Source organism: Cydia pomonella, chromosome 27 (genome assembly GCF_033807575.1).
Source record: "Cydia pomonella isolate Wapato2018A chromosome 27, ilCydPomo1, whole genome shotgun sequence".
Lineage (NCBI taxonomy): Eukaryota > Metazoa > Arthropoda > Insecta > Lepidoptera > Tortricidae > Cydia > Cydia pomonella.
Window position 1 is genome coordinate 3,285,562 of NC_084729.1, and position 13,326 is coordinate 3,298,887.

Genomic DNA, 13,326 nt, shown 5'->3' on the forward strand with positions numbered 1-13,326 from the left:
ACAGAAATACATAATCTGTAGAAATTTCAACTGGCTAACTATCACGGTTCATGATATACAGCCTGGTGACGGACGGACAGCGGAGTCTCAGTAATAGGGTCCCGTCTGATCCTTTGGGTACGGAACCCTAAAAATTAAAGTCAGCAGTCGACAGGTTCAAAATGGTGAAAATAGACATCATTCAGAGTCCAATGACGTATTATACGTATTTTTATCTCTGTTTTGTTCATGTTTAAAATTGTGGTTAAATTTGCTTTTCGGTAAACGGTAAGGAATCCAAAGTTACCATTATTTTCATTATAGTAGTTTACTATTTTGGTAGTAAACTTAAAAAAACATACAGCTGCGAATAATGTTGACATGTCAAGTGTTATGAAGGCAATTTTATAGGGCCATCTGCACAGCCTCTCCTCTAGCCTTCTGATGTTCCATTCTACCTTAATGTACATCCCGAAGTCGTCGCGCCAAACCATACACCTGCGAAACATGTTCACAAGTATGAAAACAAACCTTTACCCGCCGTCCTTATCCTCGGCCAGATCCATCTAGCTGCACAGCCTCATCTCCAGCCTCCGGATGTTCCACTCCAGCTTGCTGTACATCTCGAAGTCATAGCGACAAACCATACACCTGCGAGACATGTTGACAAGTATGAAAACATACCTTTTCCCGCCGTCCATATCCTCAGCCAGATCCATCTAGCTGCACAGTCTCTCCTCCAGGCTCCATATGTTCCATTTTAATTGACTGTAGATCTCGAAGTCATAGCGAGAAACCATACACCTGCGAAACATGTTGACAAGTATGAAAACATACCTTTTCCCGCCGTCCATATCCTCAGCCAGATCCATCTAGCTGCACAGTCTCTCCTCCAGGCTCCATATGTTCCATTCTAATTGGCTGTAGATCTCGAAGTCATAGCGAGAAACCATACACCTGCGAAACATGTTGACAAGTATGAAAACATACCTTTTCCCGCCGTCCATATCCTCAGCCAGATCCATCTGGCTGCACAGTCTCTCCTCCAGGCTCCATATGTTCCATTTTAATTGACTGTAGATCTCGAAGTCATAGCGAGAAACCATACATCTGCGAAACATGTTGACAAGTATGAAAACATACCTTTTCCCGCCGTCCATATCCTCAGCCAGATCCATCTGGCTGCACAGTCTCTCCTCCAGGCTCCATATGTTCCATTTTAATTGACTGTAGATCTCGAAGTCATAGCGAGAAACCATACATCTGCGAAACATGTTGACAAGTATGAAAACATACCGTTTCCCGCCGTCTATAACCTCAGCCAGATCCATCTAGCTGCACAGTCTCTCCTCCAGGCTCCCATATGTTCCATTCTAATTGACTGTAGATCTCGAAGTCACAGCGAGAAACCATACACCTGCGAAACATGTTGACAAGTATGAAAACATACCTTTTCCCGCCGTCCATATCCTCGGCCAGATCCATCTGGCTGCACAGCCTCTCCTCCAGCCTCCGGATGTTCCACTCCAGCTTGCTGTACATCTCGAAGTCATCCACGTTCTCACACACGCCGAACTCTTGTAAGCTGCCTTCGGTAATTTGTTTGGCACCTGTTCGAAAAGATTACAACACAATATAATTAAATTGAATATGTACCTAATGATATGAAAACCATCATGCACATGACATGTAACTTTATAAATAAATTATTTGTATTTGTATATAACACAATCACAGAATAAGTAAAGAAAAGAAACGCCCTACAAAACCGAAGTCTGACAGCGATTCAGGAACGAATCATACTGTCGCTTTCTAATGTATGGCACTATCCCTTTCAGCTATTTAGGTTTATCAAAATTCATGTAATTATCTTATCTGTGGTCGTGCACGCAAAGAGACGCCAAGTTGTGCCAACCCTAATAGTTGCTCGGAGCAATGCTGAGCCGAAAGGAGCCGACTTTCCGGAAGGACCAGTTTCCCCCCGTCACAATATAAATTCTTATAGATTGACAATATTGGCATGTATGTAATTTGCACACAACGTTTACAAAGTACACAACGTTTGAATAATTTTATTAACAATTCCAAAACAAATTCCCTCAGTCCTTGAATGCAAACAGCACTCGACATTCCATATTCATATTAATTATACATTGTCAGTGATACATTTTTATTAGGTACATAGGTGCAAGATGATGAAGATACAACAATAAAAATACAAAACATGCCATTATAAATAATAATTAAAAATAATACATTAATAGGCTATTCATCCAAGTATTCAGCTACGGAATAATAGGCCTTCCGGATTAGAAACGACTTCAGTTTCAATATAAATCCTAATTTGGTGCGAGCGTTTTTTATATTCATCGGAATCTTATTATAAAGTTTAGGTCCTAATACGTGTAAGCAGAGAGCAGATTTTCTTAATCTATGTTTTGGCAATTCTAGGTCATGTCGCCTCTGGTCCTGGAAGCGGTTGCTGGTCCATATTTTCCTTGGAAACTTTTCTAAATTTAGCCTAACATATTTAACTACCTCTAGAATTAACAATGAAGGTAGCGTTAGAATATGAAAGTCCATAAATAACTGACGAGCTGGTGCATCAGGTGCCACCCGTGCCATTTTCCTTATAATTTTATTTTGTATGATGAATGGTCTGTCCCTGTCTGCAGTCAAGCCCCATAAATCTACTCCATACGACAAAACAGAGTGACAGTATGCGTGGTAGGCTATTATTAAGTTTTCCTTAGACAGGATAGGCATAAGCCGAGATATTATATAGTAGGCTGAGTTGAGTTTGCTGCATATCCTGTCAATATGTTCCGAATTAATTCTCCATTTCGAATAAAATTAAATAAAAATAATAATTTTCTAATGCTGGCCGTTATATTTAGGGATCGTGCGCGTTGCAGGGTCTGCCATCTTGTGGCCTGAATCGAAAACATAAACATGTACATTGACAATTCACGCTAAAGCAAGTGCTGCCATCTACCGTTTTCGTACGTTTTCTTGAGGAAAGTAGGTTCTGCCATTTTGCGAGCTATATTGGAAGCATACATTTCACATTTAAAGTCTAATGCTCAACGATTTTCCGCTAATATTATAACTAGAGTAACCGGAACTCAATTTTCAACTCCTACGCTTACTCTGGTTATAATATTAGTTGAAAATCGTTGAGCATTAGCCTTTTTGTTTGCCGCGACATCTATTGTCGAGCAGTACTAAGAGTTCCGCTACTTGACGCTAGATGTAGACTACGAAAATAATAGTATTTTTAGTAACAAAGCCGTTGTATGGAGTGAGAACTCTTGGTCTTCTTAATTCTCTTTGTTTTGGAGAAAATGCGTATACATACATGATTCCTCCTTTTCATCAGGCGTGTTCTCTGCATCAGGGTCCGACCTCTTGGCGGGGAAGAGCGGGTAGGTCAGCCCCAGGACCCTCGGCTGAGATGGACTCGACTTGTAGAGGTCCATTATCTGTTGAAGGTGTTTGTATAAAATTAATCATGAAACATTATTAGATACAGAATAAGACATATGTACAGCTAAACTCAATTAAAAATAAAGTTAACCTAAAATAAACAAGAAAAACCCATCCCAACAAAAACATAAATGTGAAATAAGAGCCAAGTTAAATATTAAGAATGTGTCGTTGTTGACTCGCCGACAAAATAATTGAAAATCTATATGTCGCCAAGTTCTGTGCTGTGTAGAAACACCTTGAAATTATAAAGGATTTTACTTGGCTAGCTTTTACAAAGTAACGTAGACACATATTGACACCCTTTACGTAAAAACTAACTGGGTTTTACGTCTGGGTTTGGTTTTTGATAGGTAAAAAAAAAAATTACTTCGCTAATCCGCGAAAAGATAACGTGCTAGTCAATCAGTGCTAACCCGTTATACTCACTTGCGTATTTTTACATGTAAATAATAATCGCCATATTGTTATTTTGATAGGTTTTTTATTTATAAGTAATGTTACTTTGATAGGTTTTTTTTATCTTCAAGTCAGTCACAAAAATGCCGGGTTTTAAACGTTAATTTATCAATAACTGTTTGAGCGACGTTTACGGAATTTCGTATTTTAGACGAGCTATGGGGCTTGAATAAATGTTCCACATTTAATGTTTCTAGTTGTGTAGAGGTCAGAAGTAGCTCGAAATGGTTCGTGTAATATCACGCACGGTTTGTGCGTCGCCAGTTCCTTTTTCTTTGAACTTGGCTGGAGAAAATTTGGAAGTAACTAAAATACTAATTAACTTAGTAACATAATGAGGACTAAGGTAAACATATGAATAATAAATAAGAAAGTAGTAACAAAGAGAATTTGAAATAGAGGTGGATTGTCAAAGAAAACTTTTTACCCGCAGTAAATTTACTGCCACTATGTGTTAAGATTTGTTAAATATCAAAAAGTGTCGCCATCTAATAGATCAAAAGCCAAAGATATAGCGGCATCGTTTCGAGCGATGTCGCCACTTTTTGATATTCAATTCAACAAACTTAACACATATTAGTGAAGGAATAAGGATCAAAGTCAAATGGCGTTGTAAAAGTTTGAATCGTGTGTCGAAAGATGGCAGTAAATTTACTGTGGCTACAAAGTTTTCTTTGAAAATCCACCTCTATTTCAATTTATCTTTGATATTACTAAGTCTTTTGAGATCGAGGTGTGCAAGATTTGTCTTTGACGTGTGTCATTTTCTATGTATTTGTGTCATCATTACACATGGGATTTTGTATGTAGTGAGTGAGAAGTGCGACTGTGTGCACGTTTCCCCCCCAAAAAATGCCAGAACGATTTGTACGGTGAGATATCACTCGGGCTCCTCCCTTTCGACGTGTCGGAAGCCGGTGTTGCTCGAAGTACTAACCAACTACGACCTCCAACTGACGCACGGCTACAACCCAATATCGACCTTCGTGCATTCCGACGAGGTTCACGACGACAACGCGCACGATAGGCGTGGCGAGCAAAGGGCTCATGTCTCAGTGGCCATCAGATATATATATTTTATTATTATTATTGGGGTGTTGTGGGCCTTTGAGTGCCACGTCGGACAAGCAGTGATCTGTTGTGACGGGCCTTTAATAGTACATTACGATACAAGTGCGAAAAATAGGAAATTCGAAACTAGTGGCGATAAATTAAAACACGACCGAAGGGAGTGTTTTAAATCGACACGAGTTGCGAATTACTTATTCGCACATGTATCGTACAACGTTTTACAGTACATATGGCCCTTTAAATGTTCGACACAGTAACGTAATATGCTAATTTTCGCACTAGTGCGGTAAAGTTGCACCATATGTACTGTAATAGTACATTGTGCAACGAGGGGGGTAAGTGTAATTTTTGATACGAGGGTGATACTTGGGTTGCATACAAGTTTAAGTCATATTTTTGATACGCATAACAACTTGTGTCATCATTGCGCATACAAATGAAAAGTCATATTATATTGTGTCATGATTTTTTTGCCATAATATTTGATGACATACATAGCAGTTGTCATATATTTTATGTGCATACCTTACGAGCCTAACCTAAAATTTTATGCGAATTAAATTGATAACTATAAAAATTATGACATAACTTATTTATGACAAAAACCCAGTTATGCTCAGGAATAATTCTGACTAAAGATTTTTATGACTTACAACTTAATGCATAGTGTTATGACAGTTAAAAATATTACTAAAGTTGTTATGCGACCAGAGGGAGTCCCGGTAATTGGTTGTAATTTCTTGATACTCGTAGGTTAGGCATCGAAAGCACCTATTCGGCATTCAGCCACGATTGAAAATTATGTAAAAATATTTTAAATGGCAGTTAAATTAATCAAATTAAATAATTTTAAACATAAACAAAAATATTAAATTATAAACGTCAGTATTTTAATAGCTACTTGGTTTGTATTCACAATCCATAACTCCTGCGGGAACAATATAAGTCTTTGTCCTTCAATACGCCTGCATGGAATAAGATGTTTTTCGAGCAAGCGACCATTGCCCGTTGAATCCAGAAAATTGCAGATTCTTTGGGCCGTAATGTTCTGTACCTCATAGGGTTGCAATACGTGCCGCCCTAAGTGGGTACTTCTTTTTGACATTAGTGGTCCACAGGAACAGAGAATGTGCATTGCAGCAATCAGATATATCGGAGCGGCCAAGGTGCACACGAATATCTGAACACGCCTCTATTGTTAGAGTGCGTGTTCAGATATTGTTGAGCACCTCGGCCGCTCCGATATTTTTTTTATATACTACGTCGGTGGCAAACAGGCATACGGTCCGCATGATGGTAAGTAGTCTCCGTAGCTTATGGCCGCCTGCAAATCCAGAGGTGTTACTGCGTGTTGCCGACCCTAACATTCCGTCCTAGCACACCCTCGTTGAGCTCTGGCAACCTTACTCACCGACAGGATCACAACAATATGAGTAGGGTCTAGTGTTATTTGGCTGCGGTTTTCTGTAAGGTGGAAGTACTTCTCCAGTTGGGCTCTGCTCTAGATCTGGAATGACATCCGCTGTGCAGTACCCTACCACACAAAGCGAGATGACATTTACAGTGCCCTACCTAGTCTACCTACCACTCTTTTGGACGTAGTTTAAGGACTTACCCGGGTCCAACGGGTATCTGATTAAACAACTTACTGTTTGCAAGTCCTCGTCGGTGTGCACGAGGTGACAGCTGTCAACGACCAGCACGTTCACCCTGGTCATGGTGATGATGCCGTCTTCAAGCAGTTGGCGGAACACGGTGGAAGTGCACACTATCACCTGGGAGACAGAGAACAGACTCAGATACTGATCCTAAACATATAATAATTCTCGGCTGGGAATACGTTTGGGCTATATCCATTTTTGAGTGAAATCGTTTTTTAATGATTCCTAAAATTTTGAATTTCGACTAAATATCCTGTCTGACACTCGGCCATCCTGACTAAGCACGTCCTCACCTCCTTGACCTCGACCTCCTGCGTCCAATCCTCAATATCTCCATAAACACTCGCACTGGCAACCGCGAGGTCAGTCAGGATTCGGAGCTCGTACGCCGCACAAGGGACCCGAGAGGCACGGGTCACGAAGATGGAGCGCTGCTTCCCGGCTGAGAATGGTCTGCAATAAAGAAACACCACAATTTAACTGTCACAATAATTAATAGTATTTTCTTAGGGTACAGTGGGTTCAGTTTTTGAGAAATTGTAGCGCTTTTTAAGATCATAATACGGTTGCCAATAAATATGACCAGTTGCTTCCGTCTCTGTCCCACTCACCCCCTGATCCCGTGCGCCTCTTCATGCAGCAGCCGCGTGGCGGTGAACGCCGCCAGCTCGGCCGCTATGGTGTTGCGGGTGCGGGCTGCGGCCGCCAGCCGAGCCCCGCCCTCCGCCGCGGTGAAACGCGACCAGTTGCCTTCCGCCATCTTGTAAAATTTGTTTATCAATATATGTTTATAAAATCAAAACTGAAAATATCCTCCTGAAACCTAAGAATTTAATGTGATCACTTGTCCTTACGGCCGGTTGTACTTTATAAAGCCTTGAACAGTTTTTGTTGCAAAGTCCGAGACTTTGCCAATTGAATGAAACATAAACTAAAAGTTTCCTGACTTTTCACTAAAACAAATGTTTTTTTATTATTATTTGACAAAGGCAATGAATATATTTGTGTTTACACACAAAAAGGTTATGTTAATATATTTTCGGAACATTGGAGGGAACAGGACTCCTGTACTGAAGATCTCTCAAAATAAATTATATTTTTTTATAACTCCTCCTTGTTTGTAAACTCATTTAAACAGATTTCCTACAGATGATATAAACCAATAATACATAGAATTGGACAAGCAGCCTTATTTATACACAAATTGCCGCACACAGGTTGTTAAGAACATACAATCGTTCAAACATATAAACTTTATTTACAGTACATATGGGGCTACTTTATAGCACTAGTGCGAGAAGTAGCATATTATGTTACTGTGTCGAACATTTAAAGGGCCATATGTACTGTAAAACGTTGTACGATACATGTGCGAATAGGTAATTCGCAACTCGTGTCGATTTAAAACACTCCCTTCGGTCGTGTTTTAATTTATCGCCACTCGTTTCGAATTTCCTATTTTTCGCACTTGTATCGTAATGTACTATATTATATATTTAAGTTTTAGTAAATAAATTCATACATTTCTTCTTTGTAAAAATAAAATCTATCACACCATAAGAAAATTAATTGGCATATATATCGTCAAAGTAAAAAAAAACTAAATTCAAAATGAATACGGCGATCAGCAGCCAGCAATGTATAAAGGCAGCACCAAGGAGGCGCTAACACAGGTCACGATCTTAAAAAGCATACTTATGAAAAAGTAGGTATTTGAGGGCTGATAGAATAAAACTCGAGGACATTAGAAGTAAAACAAAAATACAATGAAAAGACTAAAATGGAAGTGGACCGGCCACATGATCAGAGCCAAAAGAGATAAATGGTCAAAAGACATCACAAAATGGTACCCAAGGGATGGGAAAAGATGATGGTGGACAAAAAATGAGATGGGAAGACGAGTTCAGGCAGGTAGCTGGAGCCTTGTGGAGAAGACAGGCTCTGACACATGGAGGAATATGGGAGAGACCAGACAACCAGACAAAACGTCTGCGGAGAAAGGCTAGCAGTAAGCAGTAAGTAAGAATTGTTTTAAATCAGGAGATAAAGTAAAAATAAATCATAAGCACCGAAATAGGGATGTTTCCCATATTTAAAATAAATTATTTCACACCATTCACGAAATATTATTATATTATATGTATTAAGTTATAAATGGTTAGAACACACTATGTTAAAGAGTGAGATGACAATTTAACTAATTCTAAACTTGACATTTAACTAATTTATACATAATTTGCTAAGCTGAGTGGAGACCTTTTCAGTGACGCTTAATAATAAATTGATTCTGTCGTCTCATGTATTACCTAAACTTAAGCGTTTTCTGAATAATTTTTTTCTATTCTATTCTAATTTATACTATTTAATTATTATGATTCATATTTAATTATTTCTTAACAATATATCACCACTGTTCTATATTTATTTATTACGAATTGACTACCTAATATTATATTTCCACTGAAACTACCGATTTAAACATATTTTGTTTTTGTTTTTTGTTGTATAAATGTACTTTAGCTTTAAACTAGCTTTTAAGACAGTGCTACGCCCTTGCAGGGTGACCATGTTCCAAATCTATATTTAACACCTTTCATAACCATGGTTTTTTGCATGAAATAAATGAAATTAAATTAAATGCTTAATCCGCCAACTTAATATGCTAGGAGTCAGGCTAATAGACCGTAAACGAGCAGAGGACATAAGATCTATGACAAAGGTAGAAGACATACTTAAGAAAGTAAGGCAGCTAAAATGGTGATGGACAGGACATATGACAAGGGATAGCAGAACAAAATGGACAAAAATTATTACAGATTGGTCTCCATCAGACGGTAAAAGGAAGCAAGGAAGCCAATTTAAAAGATGGAGAGACTACATCAATACAATTGGAGGACCAGAATGGCCCAGAATAGCAAACGACAGAGAGAAATAGAAGAAGCTGGAAGAGGCCTATGTGTCACAAGACACGCTGGATGCTAAATCAAGAAAAACTGATAAAACTAATAAACAATGATGTGCACTTTAGTGTCCAGCAATAAAGGCTATAATAATAATAATAATCCGCCAACAAACTGTCTTCAGTTTGGCGAAATATATTATTATGTAAACACCATTAAGTTTTTTGTGATAAATAAATTAAATTAAAAAATTATAATAATAAAGTACCTGAACAATATTAGAAAAACCTGACTGCAATTATTTTCAGACCCAATTTCTATTTAATAAATCCAAATGAACTATAAAGATTAGGGAACTTGACGTGACATCATTGTTCTGTATTTCATAGACATTCAACTTCTTCTTTTTTTTAATTATGGCTTCAGTCCAGTGGGACTATTTACCCAGTATCAAGGTCTTAGGTGCTTTAAATACGGCTAAAATGGTATGGTTAATATAAGACAGTGTACGGTGATTTCATCAGGTCTTGCAAAGCAGAAGCAAGTGGACTACCGGCCGTTGACTCCAAAATAGTGGTTGAAGGTGTTGTTAAGAGCCCTTAATCCTTGGAGCGTTCTCCGATTTCACGAAATAACGCTCGATAGATGGCGTTGGCGCTCGGTACGCGAGCGCCGGCAACGCGACGCGCGTTTCAATGCAGACTAGAATAATCTTGATAGTTTTCAATATAATTTCAAGCAACATTAATTTTAGTGTCATATGATATCATATGGGCACTCTTTATTTTATTGTATATGCACAGTAGTTTTTTTTTATGTACACTACTACTAAGTGTACAGACTACAGAGTGTACTATAACCCTTGCTCTTTATTGTCTCTTTCACACCAATGGAAAATGAAGAAGTTACTAAATGACTGCAGGTATAAATAAAGTATATTAGTGCGATAGAGAGACAGATAGTGTTTCGTTGTCGTATCGTAAACGATTGGCATGTTGGCCACACACTTGCTTAGTGCCTAGCCAAAATACCAATCGTTTGCGTATATTAGTGCGATAGAGAGAGAGTAGTGTTTCGTTGTCGTATCGTAAACGATTGGCATGTTGGCTACGCACCCATGATACCTAGCCAAGAAGCTAATCGATTGCGCATATTAGTGCGATAGAGAGACAGATAGTGTTTCCTTGTCGTATCGTAAACGTTTGGCATGTTGGCTACGCACCCATGCTGCCCAGCCAAGATGCCAATCGTTTGTGCATATTAGTACGAGAGAGAGACAGAGAGTGTTTCGTTGTCGTATCGATTGGCATGGTGGCTAATACGCACCCATGCTGCGTAGTCAAGATGCCAATCGTTTGCGCACATTAGTGCTATAGAGTTTCAGTGTTATTTGAAATCACGTTAGGGTTTGTATTATTATTTTTGACCCGAATGAAGTCCATCCAGGTTCTTATGATGGAGTCAGGAGTTGGTCACCAGAACTCCTAATCTACTCATTATAATTCCATCGCGCTTGGGCTCAAAAGATTTGCCCTGACGAACACCATCGATCTAGATGAGGTCCAGGGTCTCATGACGGAGTCAGGAGTTGGTCACCAGAACTCCCCAGAACTCCTAATCTACTCATCATAACTCCATCGAGTTTGGGCTCAATAGATTTACCCTGATGAGTACCATCAATCTAGATGAAGTCCAGGGTCTCATGATGGAATCAGGAGTAGGTCACTAGAACTCCTAATCTACTCATTATAATTCCATCGTATTCGAGCTCAATAGATTTGCCCTGACGAGTACCATCGATCTAAATGAAGTCCAGGGTCTCATGATGGAGTCAGGAGTTGGTCACCAGAACTCCTAATCTACTCATTATAATTCCATCGTGTTTGGGCTCAAAAGATTTGCCCTGACGAGTACCATCGATCTAGATGAAGTCCAGGGTCTCATGATGGAGTCAGGAGTTGGTCACCATAATTCCTAATCTACTCATCATAACTCCATCGTGTTTGGGCTCAATAGATTTGCCCTCACGAGCACCATCAATCTAGATGATGTTCAGGGTCTCATGATGGAGTCAGGAGTTGGTCACTAGAACTCCTAATCTACTCATTATAATTCCATCGTGTTTGGGCTCAAAAGATTTGCCCTGACGAGTACCATCGATCTAGATGAAGTCCAGGGTCTCATGATGGAGTCAGGAGTTGGTCACCAGAACTCCTAATCTACTCATTATAATTCCATCGTGTTTGGGCTCAAAAGATTTGCCCTGACGAGTACCATCGATCTAGATGAAGTCCAGGGTCTCATGATGGAGTCAGAAGTTGGTCACCATAATTCCTAATCTACTCATCATAACTCCATCGTGTTTGGGCTCAATAGATTTGCCCTCACGAGCACCATCAATCTAGATGATGTTCAGGGTCTCATGACGGAGTCAGGAGTTGGTCACCAGAACTCCCCAGAACTCCTAATCTACTCATCATAACTCCATCGAGTTTGGGCTCAATAGATTTACCCAGGGCAAATCTATTGAGCCCAATCACGATGGAGTTATGATGAGTAGATTAGGAGTTCTAGTGACCAACTCCTGACTCCATCATGAGACCCTGGACTTTATCTAGATTGATGATGCTCGTCAGGGCAAATCTATTGAGCCCGAACACGATGAGGTTATGATGAGTAGATTAGGAGTTCTGGTGACCAACTCCTGACTCCATCATGAGACCCTGGGCCTCATCTAGATCGATGGTGTTCATCAGGGCAAATCTATTGAGCCCAAACACGATGGAGTTATGGTGAGTAGATTAGGAGTTCTGGTAACCAGCTCCTGACTCCATCATGAGACCCTGGACCTCATCTAGATTGATGGTGCTCGTCAGGGCAACTCTATTGAACCCAAACACGATGGAGTTATGATGAGTAGATTAGGAGTTCTGGTGACCAGCTCCTGACTCCATCATGAGACCCTGGACCTCATCTAGATTGGAGGTGCTCGTCAGGGCAACTCTATTGAGCCCAAACACGATGGAGTTATGATGAGTAGAGTAGGAGTTCTGGTGACCAACTCCTGACTCCATCATGAGACCCTGGACCTCATCTAGATCGATGGTGCTCATCAGGGCAAATCTTTTGAGCCCAAACACGTTGGAATTATAATGAGTAGATTAGGAGTTCTAGTGACCAACTCCTGACTCCAACATGAGACCCTGGACTTTATCTAGATTGATGATGCTCGTCAGGGCAAATCTATTGAGCCCGAACACGATGAGGTTATGATGAGTAGTTTAGGAGTTCTGGTGACCAACTCCTGACTCCATCATGAGACCCTGGGCCTCATCTAGATCGATGGTATCCATCAGGGCAAATCTATTGAGCCCAAACACGATGGAGTTATGATGAGTAGATTAGGAGTTCTGGTAACCAGCTCCTGACTCCATCATGAGACCCTGGACCTCATCTAGATTGATGGTGCTCGTCAGGGCAACTCTATTGAACCCAAACACGATGGAGTTATGATGAGTAGATTAGGAGTTCTGGTGATCAGCTCCTGACTCCATCATGAGACCCTGGACCTCATCTAGATTGAAGGTGCTCGTCAGGGCAACTCTGTTGAGCCCAAACACGATGGAATTATAATGAGTAGATTAGGAGTTCTAGTGACCAACTCCTGACTCCATCATGAGACCCTGGACCTCATCTAGATCGATGGTGTTCGTCAGGGCAAATCTTTTGAGCCCAAACACGATGGGATTATAATTAGTAGATTAGGAGTT

At 40.0% G+C, this 13,326-nt stretch overlaps 1 protein-coding gene across 1 annotated transcript in view; it reads right to left on the reverse strand.

Annotated features, from left to right (window-relative positions):
* The window catches only part of LOC133532693 (endoribonuclease Dcr-1), a 59,011-nt gene extending 51,408 nt beyond the window's left edge, over positions 1 to 7,603 (reverse strand). The window contains exons 1-5 of the mRNA XM_061871463.1: positions 7,268 to 7,603; positions 6,950 to 7,109; positions 6,645 to 6,770; positions 3,338 to 3,461; positions 1,430 to 1,589 (exon numbers count right to left, since the gene is read on the reverse strand). Of these exons, the coding sequence (XP_061727447.1) occupies positions 1,430 to 1,589; positions 3,338 to 3,461; positions 6,645 to 6,770; positions 6,950 to 7,109; positions 7,268 to 7,416 (719 nt within the window). The 5' untranslated portion in view covers positions 7,417 to 7,603. The remainder of the gene's footprint in view (positions 1 to 1,429; positions 1,590 to 3,337; positions 3,462 to 6,644; positions 6,771 to 6,949; positions 7,110 to 7,267) is intronic.
* Positions 7,604 to 13,326: the final 5,723 nt, after the last annotated feature.